We start from the raw sequence: 20,430 nt of genomic DNA, 5'->3' as shown, positions 1-20,430 counted from the left end.
CAATGGTACCTATCTCCGGTTGCCCGTAAAAACACCCGTAATTACTAAGTATGCAACAGTCCGAATTAATGCAATGGAGATATTTCTTGAACTGTAATGAAAGGCATGAGACAAAAGTGGAAGTATAATGAAGGAACAATTTAAGTTACATCCCTACCATGGCCAGTCACACATTCTGCGTGTGGATTTCATGGATGAGGTCAACCAATCTCCACCCCTCCCCCACTAGAACAAAGCTCCAGGTGCAAGCAATTGGGAATTGGGGCGATGGAGCTTGCCAACATCCCACCAACACACCTAACCTTAGTCTATTTCAGCAAATCATTAATCACCAAAGATGACAGCAACCTGCTTGTAGTTCCGAGTAACAACCCAGCACATATTTTTAAGCTTCTCTGTTGTATCTTGTTGGAAATACCCCCAACAGCCAGATACGCAAGCACGCCCCCCTCACCATGGCGTCGCCGGATCTCGCAGAAATCCTGAGCGAGCTCCGCCTCTCGACCGAGGACGACGTCCACAACAACATCGACGACCTCTTCTACCAGCGCCGCCCCCGCAAGCGCGCGAAGCACGACCCGGACGCGATCAAGGCCCAGCTCGAGCGCGACTTCCTGACACCATCCGGCACCTTCAACACCGAATGGCTCAACCGGCTGCAGCAACGCTGGGACGCCCCCGCCGACCTGACCGAGCTCTTCCGCCTCGCCCCGACCCAGACGCGGACCGTCACCCGGTTTAAGCGCCAGGGCCTCGAGGGCCGCGTCGTTGGTTATGAGAACGTCACCGTCCCCGCCGGCAGCGCCACGGCCAAGAACTCGACCAGCATGGCGCGCAAGCCCGCGGGCCGCGCCGACTTCGTGCGCGGGGCGGCGGGTTTCGTGCCCTTCGCGCCCGGTGGCCTGGAGGGCGTGGACGCCATCGCGGCTTCGGAGGACCAGCTGCACCGCCCGGCTCCCGGCGCAGCGAACGGATCGGGTAACAAGCTGGAACGGGTCATCAAGCTGGGTGCCGAGGGTGGCTTGCTGGAGATTGCCCCCGGCCTCGACCGCGGTATCGACTTCAGCAAGAAGAAGAAAAACAAGGCAAGCGAGTCTGGCGCCAAGGCCATTGAGCAAGAGCTGGATCAAGAGCCCGAGAACGCCCCCGATGGGTCTGAAGAGGTTGACGGGACTAAGACAAATGGCGCTGCTGCTGAAGATGCCGAGGCCGAGGGCGAAGAGGAAGATGGCGAAGACATCGATGCGCTCTTGCCTGTCGAGTTCCCTGCTCTCAACCCGCACGGCAACCTCGCTCTCTCCAGCGCTAGAAAGGCTGGGCGCGAGTGGGCGCACATGGTGGACATCAAACGCGATATTCCCAATTTCCGAGAACTGGTTCCCGACATGGCCAGGGAATGGCCCTTTGAGCTGGATAACTTCCAGAAGGAGGCGGTCTACCACTTGGAGAATGGCGACTCGGTCTTTGTCGCCGCACATACATCGGCTGGAAAGACGGTCGTGGCCGAATACGCCATTGCGCTCGCAGCGCGGCACATGACCAAAGCCATCTACACTTCGCCAATCAAGGCGCTCAGCAATCAGAAGTTCCGTGATTTCAGACAGACCTTCGATGAAGTGGGTATCCTGACGGGTGATGTTCAGATCAACCCTGAGGCTAGCTGTTTGATCATGACGACGGAGATCTTGAGGAGTATGCTTTACAGGGGAGCGGATCTAATCAGAGATGTCGAGTTCGTCATCTTCGACGAGGTGCATTACGTGAACGACATCGAACGTGGTGTGGTCTGGGAAGAAGTCATCATAATGTTGCCAGAGCACGTATCTCTCATTCTTCTCTCGGCTACCGTGCCCAACACGTACGAATTCGCATCCTGGGTCGGCCGCACGAAACAGAAAGACATCTACGTTATCTCCACTCCGAAGAGACCCGTCCCGCTCGAGCACTACCTCTGGGCCAACAAGAACATACACCAGATCGTGAGCGCCGACAAGAAGTTCAATGAGACGGGATGGAAGGCAGCCGATCAAGCACTGCGCGGAAAGGACAAGGTATTACCACCAGCTTCAGCACAAGGCAGAGGCGGCGGTGGCAATCAACGCGGGAACCAACGCGGTGGCCAACAAGGCCGTGGCGGGCCCAGGGGCGGGGGCCAACAGCGAGGTCGCGGAGGTCCACCAAGAGCCAGTCACAACCCCGGGCACATGGGCCGAGCCGGCCGACCTGGTGGCTTCACATCGATGGCGCAAGACAAGAATCTTTGGGTGCATATGGTGCAGTTCCTAAAGAAGTCCAACTTGCTCCCTGCTTGTATTTTCGTCTTTTCCAAGAAGCGATGCGAGGAAAACGCAGATGCCTTGAGCAACCAGGACTTCTCCACCGCACAGGAGAAAAGCCACATTCACGTGATCATCGAGAAGTCGGTAGCCCGGCTGCGACCTGATGATCGCAACTTGCCGCAGATTATCCGCATGAGAGAGCTTCTGGCCAGGGGCATTGCCGTGCATCATGGTGGTCTCTTGCCGATTGTCAAGGAGGTTGTGGAGATTCTGTTTGCCCAGACTTTGGTTAAGGTGCTCTTCGCCACCGAGACTTTTGCCATGGGTCTCAACTTGCCCACACGCACAGTCGTCTTTTCGGGTTACCGCAAACACGACGGCCATTCGTTCCGGAACCTGCTACCCGGCGAGTACACCCAGATGGCCGGCCGTGCTGGTCGCCGAGGTCTGGACACTGTCGGCTCTGTCATCATCGTGCCACCTGGAGGTGGAGACGAGGCGCCTCCCGCTCTCGATCTGCAGAAGATGATCCTGGGCGAGCCTAGTAAACTCCGATCCCAGTTCAGACTCACGTATAACATGATCTTGAACTTGCTGCGTGTTGAAGCACTGAAGATCGAGGAAATGATTAAGCGTAGTTTCTCCGAACACGCAACACAGCAGCTGCTGCCAGAGCATGAGAAGGCTGTCAAGATCTCGGAGGCCGATCTGGCCAAGATCAAGCGGGATTCCTGCGAGATTTGCGATCCTGTGATGGATCAGTGCCATCAAGCCGCCATGAACTTCCGCCAGATGACACAGGAACTCTACCAAGGCTTGCTCACTATCCCTGTCGGGCGGAAGATGTTCTCGCAGTCACGGCTTATTGTTTTCCAGAAGGACGGCGTCAGGACTCCTGGCATTCTTCTGTCTGACGGAATCAGTGTGAAGACACTAGGCGATCAGCCCACTGTTCACGTCTTCGAGATTCGGGCGATGCGGGAAACTAGAGATTCCACCGACTTGCTACCCTTCACCAAGACGTTCTTCCACGCCTTCACCCCTCTGCCCCAGAAGAAGAAGGACATCCATTTCCGGTGTGTTCACGTGCCGCTTAGTGACGTCGAGTGCCTCACGAAGAAACTCACCAAGGGCATCGTACCCGAGGTCTTCCAGGGCGGCGAGGCGTACGTCAAGGCCAAGGACAGGATGTACGCCATCTGCAAGACCTGGGACTCGGACATGTGGGAGGAGATGGACCTGGGCAAGATCAAGAGCCTGCCGCTGCAGGAGCTCATGGGCAAGCGCAAGAAGGAGGAGGCGGCCGCGTCGGACCAGGCGCCGCTCTGGTGCAAGCACTTCTTGCGGCACTTTGCCATGTGCCACGACCAGTGGCTCATCAAGGAGACGATCGCGTCGCTGCGGCAGTCGCTGTCGAACCAGAACCTGCAGTTGCTGCCTGACTACGAGCAGCGTATCCAGGTGCTCAAGGATTTGTCCTTTATCGACGCCGAGTCGCGTATCCAGCTCAAGGGCAAGGTCGCCTGCGAGATCCACAGCGCCGACGAGCTCGTCCTCACCGAGCTCATCCTCGACAACGTGCTGGCCGAGTATGAGCCGGCCGAGATCGCGGCGCTGCTATCGGCCTTTGTGTTCCAGGAGAAGACGGACACCGTGCCGAACCTTCCCGGCAACCTCGAGCGGGGGATAAAGACGGTCGTGGAAATCTCGGAGAAGGTCAACGCGGTGCAGACCCTCCACCAGGTGATCCAGTCGGCCGAGGACAGCAACGACTTCGTGTCGCGGCCGCGGTTCGGCCTGGTCGAGGTCGTCTACGAGTGGGCGCGCGGTATGAGCTTCCGCAAGATCACGGACCTGACTGACGTGCTCGAGGGCACCATCGTGCGCACCATCACGCGGCTCGACGAGACGTGCCGCGAGGTCAAGAACGCGGCGCGCATCATCGGGGACCCGGAGCTGTACCAGAAGATGCAGGAGGCGCAGGAGATGATTAAGCGGGATATTACGGCTGTGGCTAGTCTGTATATGTAGATGGAAGATAAGAAGATGCGGGGACGAGATGTTTAGGGGAGAACACTAGCGATACTCCGTCTCTTTTGAATGGGTTTCGGTGTTGTTGATGCTGTTGAGTACATGACGATGCGACTTGGTTCAGGACGAGAAATAATGATCAGACAAAACAAGGCAGACAGACTACGGCGTTTCCGGATATTGGTGGTAGAATTCATTGAGGATTTACTGGAAAAGTCACGGATATGGCGGTGTCTAGAAACGAATTCGACAGAAGCATTGCATTGGAAGGACGGATGTTTCCAAGAGTGATAAAATCAGGTCTAGTAAAACGATCGGAGAATATGTGTGACCATAATGACTACGCAAAACCCAGAAGACTCCCAATACCCGACCCAGTTGGGAAGGGAGGGGGAGAAGGAAAATATAGAAAAAGAACCCTAGCCTACTCCCATTGATGCCATCTTCTCTGCTCTCCTGTTTCCGCCGGTTTGCGTTATTTCCAGCCTATAGACTATGACCGCCGCGCTTAATTCAATGCTCGCCATCTCAAAGTAGGAAATGGACTCTGCCATGATCTTTGTCCTTCACCCCAAACTGGGACTCTCGTTCAACATATATCGTTAATAACCATATGCTGCGACTGGGGATTCCAGCATCTGGATATGAGGGTGGGAAATGAGGGGACATGGGATGCCCATCACTTGACGTTCCCACCCGCTCATTTTCGTTTCTTTTACCAGTGGTGTTTTCTTCTATGTATCCGCTCCTCCTGCGTCGTCTTCTTCTTGTTGTTCCCTTATGCGCGCAGGGCCCGCAGCCGCTGCTGCAGCGCATCCTCCTCCTCAGCGGTGGGCTCGCCGCTGGCGGCGGCCTGGGGCTTGACGGGCTCGGCGGTGGAGGGCTGGGCGCTGCTGAACTCGGCGCTGAGCTGGACGCCCGCGTCGTCGGCGAGCTGGCCCAGCAGCTCGTGCACGGCGTCCTCGCTGACCTGCTGGCTGGTGGTGTCGGCGACGGCGGCGTCGTGCATGGCCGACTTGATGGCGAGCTCGTCGTTCTGCTGCTTATTCTGCTCCAGGACACTAAGGGTGCGTTCCGAGTTCATCGACCGCGACGCCGCGCCCATCACTTTCGTCGACTGCGCCACCATGGCCGTCATCCGGTTCATTGCGTTGTTCGCCTTCATCTGCGAGGCCTGCAGCTCGGCCTGGTCGGCCTGGCTGTCGAGCTTGTCGGCGAGCGATTGTTGGGCCAGCAGCAGCTTCGCCTTCTGGTAGGCTTGCTGCTTCTTGCCCTTCTTCAGCAGGTCCTGGATCTGCTTGCGCAGCGTGCCGTCCTGGCGCCGCGCCTTCTTGGCGTCGTTGCGGAGTTGGCGCGCGATGAACTGTGAAGGCGGGGTTGGTTGGTTAGCTAACTATCCTCTCTTCTTTATTCCCCATTTCTTTCTCGCGGAAGACTTTTATTAAAGACAAAGGGTATGGACGCTGGGTTGATTGTCGGGAAGTTGGGCCGCTGGAGGAGGAGACGTACCGAGGCCTGGAACTCGAGCTCGATCGCTCTGTTATTCATCTTGCCGATCTGGGTGGGTTGTCGGAAGTAAGGATATGGAGTTGGATGGTTCCTTTAGGTGCCGAAATGCTCAGCGCGCCGATGCGATGTGTCAATCTAGTGGTGGAAGTGGTGTTTCAAGGAGAGAGATGGATTACCGTTGGCGATAGTGGCGAACTGAGGTGGTATGTACTGTACGTTAGGTTACTTAGTGGGAGTGCATGCTCCCCTGCCAGGTGAACCCCAAATCCAAACTAAAGGGTGGGGATTTGGGCAGTTCTGAGTTCCAGGCGTGTCAGGCTGGCGCGGGTTTATCAGATGTCGGAAGGGTTTTGGCGGGGTTGACTCGCATCGTCCACTGAAGGAAAGTCAAGCCAGGCGCTATGACGCAGCGCTGGAGTTGTCTGGGCACGCTGGGGTCCTGTTCTTCAAGCCACAGTTTCTGGCCACAGCGCAGAGCCACAGCTTGGCAGCAACACTTTTGTACAGACAGCCCATTGAAAGTCGATGACGCCGGTGACTGATCGGAGGAGGATTGTGTGTTTCATGCTTGACATATATTTACATACACATACTCGAGGATAAAGATTTTTGAAATATTTTATGAAACTATCCATCAGCAGACACATCACTACCATGGCTGCGACACCCAAGTTGAATGTGCAGTCGTTCCCAAGGCCGCCGCTGCTAGAGCGCACTCCCAGGCACTTACAAGTCAAGTGGAACGGCCAACTCATTGCAGACACCAAAGAAGCATGCTGGGTGCTAGAAACCCATCATCCCCCAAGTAAATGATAGATCCTATTTCCTCTTTTCCGTCCACCACTATACCATTTCATACTGACTGACTCTCTAAAGCATACTATCTCCCGCCCTCCTCCATCTTGGTCCCGCTCACCCAAACCTCCCGCTTATCGTTCTGTGAGTGGAAAGGCCGGGCCACATATTACTCCATCAAGGACAACAGCAGCAGCAACAACACCGTATCGAATCGCATATGGTCGTACAACAGTCCGACCAAGCCCTTCGAAGCCATCAAGGGCTACCTGTCGCTGTATGCGGGGCCGTGGGACTGCTACGTGGATGGGGAACGGGTCGAGCCGCAGCCTGGCGACTTTTACGGAGGCTGGGTGACGAGCGACATCGATGGGATCGTCAAGGGCAAGGATGGGAACTTCGACCCCGTCGTCTGACCTAATCAATTCAATTATTGAGTCAATGGTTGAATAACTGTACTCTGATTTTACATCTTTTTGGGATCTCCCGGCATTCATCCTGCAGTGAGTGTATTGAATGTATGCTGAATGGGTTAGGTGGTGCCTCCCCCGCAATCGGATAGTGCTTTAGGGGCATCGTCTACTGAACAGGTGGGGGTATTGCGGAGTGGCTAGCACGGCTAATCTAATGCATCGTACCAGATAGTCGGTAGTAAGTCAGTATTCATGGGTATTTCCACCAATCCCATCATTCAGGACTGAATATATATTTCTAATTTTCTCAAGGGCTAAACATGGTAGCAACACTGTACCTGCATTTGCAAACTCCTTGGTCTTGCCTTAATCTCTTGAAGACTTGGTGGCTATACCTCTTGTATACTTACCTAGGTAGCTTCTTATAGTGCGCCTTTCCTCCACGGTCAAGATGAAGACGACACTATGGGGCGCATGCCTTGCTATGGCTATTGTTTTGGTCACTGCGACAGATGAGATCTCTCCCCGCCCGAGCCTGTCCTTTTCTCCCAAAGCACCTTACCATGCCGTCGTTCAGCCTGAGCAGCGTCGATGCAAGACTTGTTTCATCGATAGCCACGGCGACGGCGTGACCGATGACTCGCCCAGCATCCTGAATGCTTTCAAAGAATGCAATGATGGAGGTCGGGTCGTGTTCAGAAAGAACTATACTTATGTTATTGGTACCGCTATGGATTGGACTTTTCTGAACCACATAGACATCGGTAAGCTGACCTTTAGAGGCTTCCTTTACTTGATAGCATCTGTCTCTCCGGCCCAAGAGGCTACTAACCAACATCAGACATCCAGGGCGAGATCCTATTCACCAACGACACCACATACTGGCAAGCCAACTCATTCAAGTTTGGCTTTCAGAACGTCACCTCGTTCTTCAAGCTGGGAGGAAACGACGTTTGGATCTACGGCGGTGAGTGACCTTCAGCAGCCCCCTGCCTCAAAAGCCCGGAACAATACTTACTGACATGCAACGTAACAGGCGGCACGGTAGACGGTAATGGCCAGATCTGGTACGACACGCATGCCAAAGACATCTACACGCTGCGGCCCGTGCTTTTTGGCATCGACGGTCTGCACGACAGCGTCATCTCCGACCTCGCGTTGAGATACAGCCCTCAGTACTACCACTTCGTGGCCAACTCGACGAACGTGGTGTTCAACAACATCGACATTGCTGGCCGAAGCACCAGTAAGCACGAGGCTAAAAATACGTGAGTTCCTGCAGATCAGTTCAGGGGGGCAAGTGTGTGACATATGTGCTGACGAGCGACAGGGACGGGTGGGACACATACCGCAGCGATGGAGTGACCATACAGAACTCGGTCATTAACAACGGCGACGGTAAGTAAACAGAGTTCTTGTGGAAAAGTAGTAGTATAAGTGTCAAGCAAATGGCTGACCTCCTCCCGCACCCCACCCCAGACTGCGTCGCCTTCAAGCCCAACTCAACCAACATCCTGGTCCAGAACCTCTTCTGCAACGGCTCACACGGCATCAGCGTCGGCTCGCTGGGCCAGTACGCCGGCACCTTCGACATCGTCGAAGACGTGTGGTGGGCAACGTGTCGCTGCACAACGCGTCCGACGGCGCGCGCATCAAGGTCTGGCCCAACACGCCGTCGGCGCTCTCGGGCGACCTGCAGGGCGGCGGCGGCGACGGCCGCGTCCGCAATATCACCTACAGCGGCATGGTCATCGACAACGTCGACTACACCATCGAGATCGACCAGTGCTACGGCCAGAAGAACTTGACGCTCTGTCTCGAGTACCCGAGCCCGCTGACCATTTCGGACATCGTCTTCGAGAGGTTTCGGGGGCGCACGAGCAAGAAGTACCAGCCCCTTATTGGCGCGCTCGCCTGTAGCTCCGATAAGGCGTGCTCCAATATCCGCGCTGAAGATATCGACGTCATGAGCCCCAACGGCACGCGGGATGTTTACTGTCTGAACATGGACAGGACATCATTAGACCTGACCTGCACGGATAAATACAAGGGCTTCAATTGATGGAATACGGCGGGGTGGATGTCGTTAATTACAAGTAATTAACCAGATAAGCGTGCCGACGAATCTGGATAATGCGTGGCGAGTTCGCAGTCAGTTCAGGGGTTCAGTATCGATCTCCTATCATTTGGCACTCCCAACCGTGGACGTTATAACATGCCGAGCGGCGTTGTTAATTTACATAATCCCTTCCCAATCTATACTCGTAACGGCCATCCAATCAAGACGCATCTGGTATATGAATGTTACGTCGGCACTTATCTCGCACAATCCATTGGATGGAAGCCTCCCCGTCGATGTATGCTTCTTGATACAAATAGCCTGAAAGACACCGCGCCGGATTGCAGAGCGCATCTTGAACATCGTTAACTGCTTTTCCTGGACCTACGCGTAGCTAGTTACTTGTCGCACCAATCCTCTAGACTTTTAGAGAAATTTCACAAAAAGACACATACATCGAAAATGCACCGCCTCCCTCCCCTCCTGCTCCTCCAAGCCGCCAGCCTCTCCGAAGCCGCCCTCCGCTTCGGCTGCGCCACCGTCTCGTCGCAGCGCCTAGACCCGCTGGTCGAGCCCGGCCAGGTCCCCTCGGCCCACGTGCACCAGATCGTCGGCGGCAACGCCTTCAACGCGAGCATGGCGGGGGACATCGGCGAGCAGGCGACGTGCACGACCTGCACTTACAGCGAGGACTTCTCCAACTACTGGACTGCCGTGCTGTACTTCCGGCACCCCACCAACGGCTCCTACAAGCGCGTGCCGCAATACCCCAACGCCCAGCTCGGGTACGAGGGCCGCGACGCGCGCGACATCAAGGGGGGGATGACGATTTACTACACCGAGCGGGACTTCGAGACGGACGGGGACGAGTATATCAGCGCTTTCAAGCCGGTAAGTAGTGGTGGCGGCGGCACCACCAGGAGTGCCCTGTAACCGGACACGGAACCCCGTATCAAAGACTAGAAGTAGCAGAGACTAACGCCCGTACTCCCTTTCTTCCCCCAGGGCTTCCGCATGACCGTCGGCAGCCCCACGATCACCAACCTCAGCGACGCGCAGCGCCAGCCCGGCCTGCGCTACACCTGCCTCGAGGACATCCTAACGCGCAGCCACGAGACGTACGAGCTCCCCGCGCGGCCGTGCCCCGCGGGCATCATGGCGATCCACCACTTCCCGACGTGCTGGGACGGCGTGAACCTCGACAGCCCGGACCACCAGTCGCACATGTACAACACCAAGCCCCCGGGCGACGGGGGGTTCCTCAACGTGGACAAGTGCCCGGAGTCGCACCCGGTCAAGGTCCCGCAGCTCGCGTACGAGACCATGTGGAACACGAGCATGTTTGCCGACATGTGGCCCGCGGATGAATCGCAGCCGTTCGTCTGGTCGTTTATGGATAGCAAGGGGTACGGTACCCACGCCGACTACGTCTTCGGCTGGAAGGGCGATTCGCTGCAGCGAGCTCTCAATAGCTCTTGCATGTTCCATGGCTGCGGCAGCCCCGGGGTGCAGGGGGTGCTGAAGACGCAGCCGATCGCCGATATGAACAAGTGCGCGGTGGAGAACACAGTCACCGAGGACACCGAGGGTTGGCTTTCGGAGCTCCCGGGCAGCAGATGATGAGGGACTGACCTCCGCAATGGTGTGCTGTTCTCGAAATAGTTAACTTGCTTTTGCTATTTGTTCCCGAACAGAAGCCATCGCCCCCGCTGTTTCGATATGCTGGCGTGTCATAATAATAAAAGGCTATCCCATGAAACTAGATTCCGAGGTACTGTACCCATAATCCGAGGAACCTAGATTGAAGACGAGGAATCAAGATTATCATCATCGGTATTGTAGCCGTAATCACCAATCCGCCGCATCTCAATTTTGCCATAGGGCCCAACCCATTCAGTGCATTTCGCGCGCAACTCCTCTGGCACCTCCCATGTCGTATCTTCACCGATCTGGATGCTCCAGCGACGCGCTGTCAGGTGCTTGTTACCTTTCTTACAACTCATGTCTTTTTTGATTGACTTATACGGAAGAAGAGCGCCCGCCTCGGCGCACTCAAGAGAGATAGCGAGGGTCGTATCGAGATAGGTTCCATCGAAAGTCGGGCTTAACCGGAAGCCACAAGTCTTGAGCCGCGGCATCCGCTTTACCGCCGCCACCAGATCGATGGCTAGGGGGTCAAATTCCACGGGGTCTGGCATGGTGCGCCATTGATGCCATGGCTCGTCGCCGTTCGCTTTGGCGTCCCTGCCCCAATCGTCTACATCGGCCTCACTGAGGGCTTCAGAGCTGGGGTCCACGTCAGGCTTGCTTTCACTTTCGTCTTCGTCGTCGTCGTCTGCACTATCATCAGAAGGGTAGGGATCATCCATCCAAGGACGTCCCGGCTTGACGCCGTTCTTGTCACCCGTATAGTACCACCGACCGCTCGGTGCGACGAGGCCGACATCGATCTCCAAGCGTTGTAGTGAAGGCCACTCCATTTACTTTTCTTCTTGATCGCGATGGCCAGTAGCCGGCCGCTGACGCCGATTTCGGAAGAGATCAGGCGAGATGAATCCGTCTCGCAACTTCAACTCTCCGAGGGGACCATTCTGGGCCAGCTTTCGGATAGCTTCGCATAGCAAGTCAACCGCGCTGCCTGCCTCATCATCATACTCCAGGCAGGTATTCTCAAAAGCGTGGTTAGGTGGCTCCCTATTGCAACGCGCACAATTTGCAGCTTTGATAGGTGCGGTAGCTGGCCGAGGATCGTGATGCCATCAGCCAGCGCAGATCGATTAGCCTTTCGCAGCGTTGACCTCTTCACGGGCGGATCCCAGTACTGTAGCTCAAATACCTGGAAGCCGGTGAAGCAGGTAGCGAGTTGACATGACGTGAGGGGATGCTGCGCTTCGCCCGCTTTGGCTCGAATCCTAAAGCGCGAGACACAACGGTTCTTTGGAAGAGCTCTCACCTCTTCCTCCTGGAATTTGAGATATCGCTTGATTGCTGCTGATTTCTCACAGTCCGCTGCTGCTACCTTACAGTCCTCTGCTTCCTCTAGATAATAGCCGAGCCGAAGGTTGATGGGGCCCATGCTTGGAGTGCAGATATGACAGCCATCATGTAACCTAGACTCGCAAGCCGCCAGCCCGTCCAAGAGTAAGGTGATAGCGGCGAGGGCTGCCGCCTGGTTTTGAAGATGATGCGCGCGCGTGTCGCCGTCGCTGGGCAGGCCGACCTCGAATTCGAGTTTGCGTAACGCTGCTGGGCGATAGGACGATGCCGAGAAAATAGACTTGAAGTCGTCCAGATCCACCACACAGACGCGTGCGAACGTGCGTGACTCAACAACTGCCTGCCATTGTCGTGAGATGGTTGCATAAGGCGCTATGCAAAAGCCATATTTGAACTTGGGCAAATGGTCCAAAATGAGGGAGATGATCTCAAAGCTGAGCTTGTCCATCATTCGTTTCTCCTCGTGTACCTACGTTACCTGGGAACGGCGGATTGAGGTAGCCTTGATGCCAATTTTTCGAGTTTGCTTATGCGCATACTTACTTTTAGCTTGTCGCCCTTGTCGGTTAGCGGGGTGGTTCTAATTTGCTTTGGACAGGCCACTGAGCCACAGTGAGCTTCGAGGCTTCGGGGGCACCACGACCCCGTCTTCATTCACTCCAAAATCTTAGCCAGCTTAAGTGGTTTACAACCCGGATTGCAGGTATGACGGTTATGGACTGCTTTTGTATCTAATGAATTGCTACTTGAATGCGCGTAAATCCCATCTGTAAATACACTCCTTTCAAATCACATGAGGCGCCGCGGTCGTAGTACTCCTATCGTCGCCTCCCCTTGCCATGTACCTTCAACATCGTAGAATGAAACCAACACCAGCCTATTACATCATTTGATCATATCATTCTGGCTCGACTTGTACCGGTCAAACTGCACGCTGAAGTCGCTCTTGAAGGTATTTGCGTTATTGATGACCTTCTTCAAGTGCGTCTGCCGCAGCTTCCCCTTCCCGTGCTCGCTCTCGGCGCGCGCCAGCCCGAGCGCCGTGGTGACGGCGTTGCGGATCTGCCGGCCGTCGAACTTGTTGGCGTTGCTGTACACGTCCTCCTTGAGGTACTGCATGATGCCCGCGTAGTCTTCGACGAGGCCGCGCTCCTCCAGCGGCTCGAGGAAGCCCCGAAAGATCTTGTCCATCTGCACGCGACTCAGCGTCTCGTACTTGATGGCGATGTGGATCCGCGACGGGATGGCCACGTCGAATTGGGCGATTTGGTTCGTGGTCAGGAACATGATGCCCTGGTAGTATTCAAGTACACGAAGGAACACTTTGATTTACTTATTGTTAGAGATTGTCGGGCTCGGCTTGTTTCCTTTGAGAGCTTACCTGATACCAAGGCATTCTTCTCGGTGCTTGCCATGTTCTTCCCTCGGGTCTCGAGGAACACGTCAGCCTCGTCACTTCCCAGCCATTAGTAATGCATACAGGCGTTCGAAACAGCGACTCACATGAGCAGGATGGCCTGCCAAGATGTGGCCAAGGCAAAGATCTTTGCGAGATTAGCCTCCACGTGCTTGGCTTTGGTGCCGACATCAGCCACGCTGATAGAGAACAGCGGCTTGCGGGCTGCCACCGCGATGATTTCGGCGGTCGATGTCTTTCCAACACCGGGCGGTCCTGGCAGCGTGTCAGTTGCTGTCGTTGCAAATCAACTCGTGCAGCACTTACCATAGAGCAACACCACAAGCCCCTTTCCTTTCCGTGGTATGATGTCATCCACTTCGAGGCCTCTCTGCGCCTGCTTCTTGCTGTTCGAGACGTGGCTTTTGACCAGGTTGAGCAGAAGAGGCTTGGTGTCATCGTCGTCAAGCTGGAGCCTGGAGCTCCAAGCATCGCTCGGGTCCTCCAACGGAATGTCCTTGAGCAGCGTTACCTGAAGCTGGGCCCATTGTTTGCTGTCAAGGAGGTAACCAAGAACCCTTGGAGGGCACAGCAGGTATTGCTCTTCCTCCCACTCTTTCTCTTTCTGGCGCTCGACCTTGTCAAATCTGGTTCTGTTGTTACGCATAAGACCGTCATTGGACTGGCAGTCGTTACACATGCATTCTTGGTTGTCTGGATTTCGTGGGAGACTTCCATTGTTGGCGAATGGTGGCCCGTACTGGAAGTACGATTCGTAATCGACCATGACTCGACTATCAACCTAATGCCGGTGTCAACAGACTCGAACGCCCATCAGGTCATATAGTACTTACGTGTGTGGATTTCATAGGAACGTTTGTGGCGCGGGACTTCTGGGAGCGTCTAAAGACCACGAGATCGATTAGCTCCGACTGGCTTCTAGAGGCCCGCGAACGGCTGCTGGTATCTTCCTGTTTTGACTTTAGTCAAGTTTCCCACGAGGATGGATTTCGCTGACCTCTTCATCTTGCAGCATGCCGGACAATCCTTCCTGGCCGAATATGGTCTTCCCGCTGTACTCAAATAACCGTTCACCCTCTACAGCCGTACACAACTTCTGGAGTCGTTTTCCGCGCTCTATCAGCTCTTCCTTGATACTCTCTTGCTCGGGACGGGCATCTAACGGGCAATAGGGCAACGTCGTGAAGGGCCGATACCCATCAAATGGATCAATGGAAATTGTGTACGCTGTACGTTCAGATTTCCGGCCTGTCCAGTCGTAGGTCCAAGCATCAAGCTTCCATGGCCTGCTTTGTCCTTTATCATCCCGCCTTGGCCAGGTCTGTAGGTTGTCTTGGACGATGAAGACTTGCGGTTGATCCTGAAAAGGTCTGCCATATATCAGGGCTCCAGGGGGGAACACGGTCCATAGGTCCTCGAACTGTACCGACTTCTGTGCTGTGTACGTATCTCTGAGCTGGAAATACTTGCCGAGCCTTTCGTCACCTGAGCCCGAGCTGGAGACAAGATCAAGGAGTAACTTCAAATCCTGATGGGCCAGATCGTCCTTGTCGCCCACCGAGGGCTCATTCTGTTCTTTCCGCAGTGAGTCCCAATTGAAGATGAGCGGTTCGAATGGGGCCACGAGCGTTATTGCAGGTCCCCGGAATATGTGATAGGGGTAGTGTCCCAAGTGCTTCAGGAGAAGCCCCCATAGGTCAGGATTCTTGATGTCTATCTCGCTTGAGACTCCCGATCCATTGCCGAACCTATCGTTCAGCACCTTTCTCAATATGATGGACGTGCCTTCATCGGCATCTTTGGATTTCGCCTCCGAGTCGGCTTGGTGCTCTGTGGGCTCCCCTGTGACAGGGTTGATCTTCTGAATGATGATCTTTACGCGGGAGTGAGGGCCGGATTCTTTCTAGGGGTCTGTTAGCTCCGACACAACACGAGATGCGATAGAGGCTTGCCTTGCTCTTGGTGTCCCCGTTGTCCACCTTTCCCTGTTCAATTGATATTTAGTTTAGCTAATAACGGATGACTTGTATGCACAAACTTTCTCTTCTGGTTTCGTCTTGTCAGACCCTGCTTCTTTGGCCTTCTGCTTCTCGATAAGATCATTGTATTTCGACTCGAGTTCGCCGAACCGGGCCTCAAGGGCTGCGAATTTATCCTCCATCGCCTGATACTGGTTATTGAGCTTAATACCAAGCTTAACTGAGGAGCTCTCGCTGATGCTGCGTTCAATGAAACGGATAAAAGCTGCTGCAGAGAAAGTAAGGAGGAATAGGGATTTACTGGTTTCTGTATGGAAGGGTCCCAATGATCCTGATTTCAACCACGTTGCTGTTGTCGTTTACTTTCTAATTTAAGTGTACGGAGTTGCCGATTCACCTTCCCGAAGCGTTCGGGATGTGCTACCAATTCAGAGGTCTCCCCTCACTCCTTTGTGACTGTCCAGCCTGACCCTCGGATATTAATGATATGGTTGTGGAGAGGGGCAACTACTTCCTATTGGACAGAGCAGTCTTAATGCATTTCTTGATCGTTCGTGTCCTGCATGTTTGAAGCAGGCTCTCCCTACTATCGTTCTTATTGTTTCGTGTCCAACACCTCTACAGCCGCACTACACCACTTTGATTGATTAATAATTGAGATCGTACTTGCTGTCTGCAGCTTGCGGCTTACTCACGTATGTAAGTAATACAAGACCATACTATCAAAGCCAATAGCAACTGCATTTAGGCTGAAATTCCAGCCCAAGGTTGGGTTGATAAGCTGATGCTCCAACGCCATCGGGAGGGGATCTTGCAAGACAGAAGCCTTGCGGACTCCATGAGGCGAACAGCATGTCCTGGGGATGGCTCTAGAGTACTTGAGTGTACCCCAAGTGACGCCTGTCCCATTCGACAGATCTAGCTCGCGTTCTGGGCAGAAGGACTGACCTGCACCATAGCTGATCAAACGATCGATTTCACCAACCGGAATGCTACAGGTAATCATGGGGTCACTTGATCATAGAGATCTGTGAGTTTGTACAAATTCTATCCGGCACTCAGATTTCCCTCCTTCTGATGACGTTTTTAGTGACCTTATTCAGAAGTCCGATAACGAACAAAGAGAGTTCCACCAATTTGTAGAAGGGAGCAGAGGCTTCACAGACGAAGAGCGGGCTGCATTGAAGATTTGTAGCTTCAGTGCTCTCGAAGTCTTTTGGGGGGACACCGTGGCTGCCAAGCGGGCATACGACATTGACCATTCGCATGGCAGAAAGAAGTTGGCGCGGAGATCCCAGGACTTCGCAGCTACAGCCTTTGAGGTGTTTCGCGAGATGGCTCCAATGTTCGATCTTATTAGCAACATAGCTGCTCCTTTCGGCGGTCTGGCAATAGGGACTCTCTCCTTCTTCCTTACGGTCAGTGTGTTATCGCCTGGAAAGAACAGATGGTTCGATAACGCTGATTTTCACAGCTCGCGAACACCAGGAAGGACATGGAGGGCCACGTTGGAGCTACAATGATCGCCATTCGAGATAATGTGCCACGGTTGCAGCTATATCAGCAGATATACAATGACCGACATCAACTGGACCAACGACTTCAGACCAAGATTGTTCAAGCATATGATATCATTATGAGGTTCTGTATGGAAGCGACCGATTTCTTTCGGAGGAGCGGGATGCGTAAGTCTCCATACCATTATCAGAACTTCCCACACTAACTAGTATAGGCCGCTTCTTAAGAACCATGAAGAGATCTGATCAACTTGTTGGGCTATCTTCTGAGTTCAAAGATGCTTTAGTCGGGGTCAGACACCTGGCTGAAGTACTGCTTAGCAAGAAGGTCGACCTTATCAAAAAGCAAATATCTGGTTCGTGAGCGTTCCCTCCTCGAGTTACATACTCATTACTGATGGCGATGCGTGGAGATCTTGAAATGCAAAACAGACGTATGTTGTACCACACGATACGAGCAGCCAGAAGCGTACTGACATGGCCCCAAAACGCAGAACTGCAGGAAAGCCTCAACGGAGATCGACTAAGTCTCATTCAAAGGTTGTTCCGTCTCGAGACCTACTCTGAAGAAGCGCACAGACAAGCCCTGGAACGATACCATTCCGACTTGGCGACCGACACGGACTTGACGATGCAGGTACTCGAACAGATGCGCGACACCAGACTCACAGCCCTACTGAACCACCAACACTTTCAAGCATGGCAATCCACGGAGTCAAAGATGCTGCTCTTGGTTGGGTATAACCACCTGTCCATATTGTATTCCAACCAGTGCTGGGTATCGCCGGTGGCTATGCATTTCGCGCACAAGCTTCGAAACCCTGTCAGTTCCGATTTGAACGCCGTGTACGTGGCGGGAAAGCAGCGAGGGGAGTCATTGTCGCGGATCCTGTTCACGGTGCTGCTACAGCTCCTGAAACAACGTCCGTCAGCTCTGCAGAGCGAGGACGGGTATGCCGAGCTTCAAGCCAAGCTCCATGAGTATGAAGAGATGGACGAGGCTAGTGACACACTGGTCAGTGTGCTGCGTAGCATTGCGCTGCGGGTGATTGACTCGTTCGAGGCATCAGAGACTGTATGGATTATCCTGGATCGCGTTCAGACATGTGGATATGAGGGCAATAAGGCTGGTGTTCGGAGGAACTTTCTGCGGCTGATGGTATACCTTGTAGAGAGATCAAGGGCCAGGTTACGTGTTCTGGCCATTGTTAATGGCCATGATTGGTACGTTGACCGGGAGGTAGACGGATTGGAAATACGGAAGTCTGGCAGTGTGATTGTACACACCATCCGCCAGCAGGAGCTGGAGATATGGTGAGATAGAGCAAGAAGATTTGATGGCTGGCAATATAAATTGCGGAAATGCCAGGAAAAGACTGGCTACCGAGTGAGATACTAGCCAACTGGCAGGATCACCCGTATCACCACTTCGATATATAGACTTATCTCTTGCTTGCCTTTATCCACATCCACAAAGGCAATCGTTCGTTGATAATGTGACTCTTATCTCATCTTAATAGGGCAAGGCTGTTAATATACCAACTATACCAACCGACTGGCATCGGTTAATTAGTTAGTCATGACTAGCCGGTTAATTAATGTTTTCGGTTATTTATAAGCCTGTGACTTAGTTAGTTAATAGTTAGTTAATTAGTTAATAGTTAATTAATTAGTTAATTAGTTAATTAATATACATTATTTAATAATATTCTTTTAATATTAAGCTATTTATTTTACTTTTTAACCTTATTATTATAATTATATATTAATATATATTATTTTATTATTTACTTTATTTATTACTTTTACTTTTATAAATAAAAATATTAAGTTAATTTTATAAAAAATATCGACTTTATATTAAAATTAAAGCGTTAATAAAACCTTTATAATTATAATATTAAAAGAGTAGCGAGCTATAATTAATAAATAATTAATTATAAAAAATAACTAAGTTATATTTACTAAATTTATTATATATTATATATATAAGTTTTTAATATTTAAGCGTATATTAATTTATCTTTTTTAAATATACGCTTATTATATAAAGTAAGCTAGTTAACGGTGCTATAGTCACCTCATGCAACGGCGACCCCTAAATTTAAATAGCCTTTAATAGTACCATATATAAATTAGTATATAAACCAGTTAGCTTTTAATTTATAATTAATTAAATAATACCATCTTCTTTCTTTTTTTCCTCTTTCCGATAGGCTATAAACTTAACGAGTTAGTACTATAACGCGCGATTTAAGATGTTATAAATAATTCGTTAATAAAATAAGCCGCCGAGAAGTATAATATCTTTGGAATAATTTTAAAGGCTCGGATTCACGGCCGTAAGATTATAAAATAACGGAATAAGTCCTTCTAAGCCTTAATAATAGCGGAAAAGTCTTAAATCGTAATTTAGTACCTTGCGTAATATAATCTAGGCTGTTTACCGGCGTACGTTATCTTCCGGATGTTCGCTTAACGGATTTTTTAAATTAACGGGATTAATATAATACTCGGTAAGTACTAGGTTAAAAAGTTTATTACTCGTTATCTATCTATTAGTATTACTTTTTCTAAAAGAATGGATTTCTTAAAGCTTAATGTAACTTCTGTAAAAAAAATTATCGAGTTTTTTAAGCGGCTTAATAATCCTATTCTAAAATCGATCCCTTCAGAGTTTCGGTTTAATATCGACGAGATCGGTAACCAGCTCGGCTATAAAATAAATATAATAATTATTAAACCTATTAGAATAAAGAGAATATTAATTATAAACTCTTTTAACCGAAAATAGGCTTTTACGGTCGAATATAATAACGCTTTAAGCCGAGCTTTACCTCTTTTTATTATATTTAAAGGTTAATAAGTCCAGTAGTAATAGTTTCCGGAAAAAGAGGACTCGCTAACGGATACTATAGAGGATTAAGTCTTTATAATATCCCCTAAAGGCTAAACTAACAAGGAGCTAGCCCTAATATAGTTAAATAAGGTCTTTATCCCTTATATAAAGCTTTAAAACGAGGACTAATAGCGGCTTATTATCTTAAATAGCTACGCTAGCCACGTAAACGAGGACTTCATCATAACGTGCTTAAAATATAAGATATAGCTTCTCTTCCTTCCGGCATACTTATCGCACTTATTATAACCCTTAAATCTTAATCCTTTTAATATATTAAAAGATACCTACTATTAAAAAATAACCCTATACTATATAGGGCTTAATAATATAAATATAAGTATAAAGAACTTTCTTTAATATTACGAGCTAGCTAGAAAGTTTACTTTTCGGCCGTATATAATAGCTTACGGCTAGGCCGTAACTGGTATATTCCCCTCGCGATATTAACAAGCCCCTCAACAGCCGGAACCGGAGGATGGAAAACTAGGTAAAAGCAGGACCATCTAAGCCTCCCCCCGACGTTTTTAATAAA

The 20,430-nt window shown here is 51.7% G+C and overlaps 9 protein-coding genes across 9 annotated transcripts; 5 read left to right on the top strand and 4 right to left on the bottom strand.

Annotated features, from left to right (window-relative positions):
• Positions 1-455: 455 nt before the first annotated feature.
• Positions 456-4,310, top strand: PG994_004992 (ATP-dependent RNA helicase; the record flags this gene model as incomplete). The annotated part of the gene is made up of 1 exon (XM_066856401.1): positions 456-4,310. The coding sequence occupies one exon, from the start codon at positions 456-458 to the stop codon at positions 4,308-4,310; it is 3,855 nt and encodes a 1,284-aa protein (XP_066718568.1).
• Positions 4,311-5,088: 778 nt separating this feature from the next.
• On the bottom strand, positions 5,089-5,858 carry PG994_004991 (Snf7 family protein; the record flags this gene model as incomplete). Its single annotated transcript, XM_066856400.1, has 2 exons — positions 5,089-5,673; positions 5,820-5,858. The coding sequence occupies 2 exons, from the start codon at positions 5,856-5,858 to the stop codon at positions 5,089-5,091; spliced, it is 624 nt and encodes a 207-aa protein (XP_066718567.1).
• Positions 5,859-6,461: 603 nt separating this feature from the next.
• PG994_004990 (uncharacterized protein) lies at positions 6,462-7,030 on the top strand (the record flags this gene model as incomplete). Its single annotated transcript, XM_066856399.1, has 2 exons — positions 6,462-6,624; positions 6,696-7,030. Coding segments are annotated over 2 exons (498 nt in total), but the record flags the coding sequence as incomplete, so codon positions are not given.
• A 448-nt stretch (positions 7,031-7,478) lies between these two features.
• PG994_004989 (extracellular exo-polygalacturonase) lies at positions 7,479-9,089 on the top strand (the record flags this gene model as incomplete). Its single annotated transcript, XM_066856398.1, has 5 exons — positions 7,479-7,791; positions 7,869-7,994; positions 8,064-8,295; positions 8,358-8,425; positions 8,524-9,089. The coding sequence occupies 5 exons, from the start codon at positions 7,479-7,481 to the stop codon at positions 9,087-9,089; spliced, it is 1,305 nt and encodes a 434-aa protein (XP_066718565.1).
• A 459-nt stretch (positions 9,090-9,548) lies between these two features.
• On the top strand, positions 9,549-10,706 carry PG994_004988 (uncharacterized protein; the record flags this gene model as incomplete). Its single annotated transcript, XM_066856397.1, has 2 exons — positions 9,549-9,977; positions 10,092-10,706. 2 exons carry the CDS (start codon positions 9,549-9,551, stop codon positions 10,704-10,706), a joined length of 1,044 nt encoding a protein of 347 aa, XP_066718564.1.
• Positions 10,707-10,882: 176 nt separating this feature from the next.
• On the bottom strand, positions 10,883-11,566 carry PG994_004987 (uncharacterized protein; the record flags this gene model as incomplete). Its single annotated transcript, XM_066856396.1, has 1 exon — positions 10,883-11,566. The coding sequence occupies one exon, from the start codon at positions 11,564-11,566 to the stop codon at positions 10,883-10,885; it is 684 nt and encodes a 227-aa protein (XP_066718563.1).
• An 89-nt stretch (positions 11,567-11,655) lies between these two features.
• PG994_004986 (uncharacterized protein) lies at positions 11,656-12,531 on the bottom strand (the record flags this gene model as incomplete). The annotated part of the gene is made up of 1 exon (XM_066856395.1): positions 11,656-12,531. The coding sequence occupies one exon, from the start codon at positions 12,529-12,531 to the stop codon at positions 11,656-11,658; it is 876 nt and encodes a 291-aa protein (XP_066718562.1).
• Positions 12,532-12,968: 437 nt separating this feature from the next.
• PG994_004985 (aaa family atpase) lies at positions 12,969-15,661 on the bottom strand (the record flags this gene model as incomplete). Its single annotated transcript, XM_066856394.1, has 7 exons — positions 12,969-13,405; positions 13,465-13,538; positions 13,587-13,755; positions 13,807-14,281; positions 14,334-14,450; positions 14,498-15,403; positions 15,539-15,661. 7 exons carry the CDS (start codon positions 15,659-15,661, stop codon positions 12,969-12,971), a joined length of 2,301 nt encoding a protein of 766 aa, XP_066718561.1.
• An 822-nt stretch (positions 15,662-16,483) lies between these two features.
• PG994_004984 (uncharacterized protein) lies at positions 16,484-18,314 on the top strand (the record flags this gene model as incomplete). The annotated part of the gene is made up of 5 exons (XM_066856393.1): positions 16,484-16,509; positions 16,570-16,897; positions 16,954-17,164; positions 17,212-17,356; positions 17,429-18,314. The coding sequence occupies 5 exons, from the start codon at positions 16,484-16,486 to the stop codon at positions 18,312-18,314; spliced, it is 1,596 nt and encodes a 531-aa protein (XP_066718560.1).
• Positions 18,315-20,430: the final 2,116 nt, after the last annotated feature.

This window comes from Apiospora phragmitis (assembly GCF_038363925.1).
Source record: "Apiospora phragmitis strain CBS 135458 chromosome Unknown utg000005l:1.0-4161743.0:1.0-4166827.0, whole genome shotgun sequence".
Classification (NCBI taxonomy): domain Eukaryota; kingdom Fungi; phylum Ascomycota; class Sordariomycetes; order Amphisphaeriales; family Apiosporaceae; genus Apiospora; species Apiospora phragmitis.
Note: the sequence above shows the minus strand (reverse complement) of the source record. Positions and strands in the feature narration are given on the sequence as shown.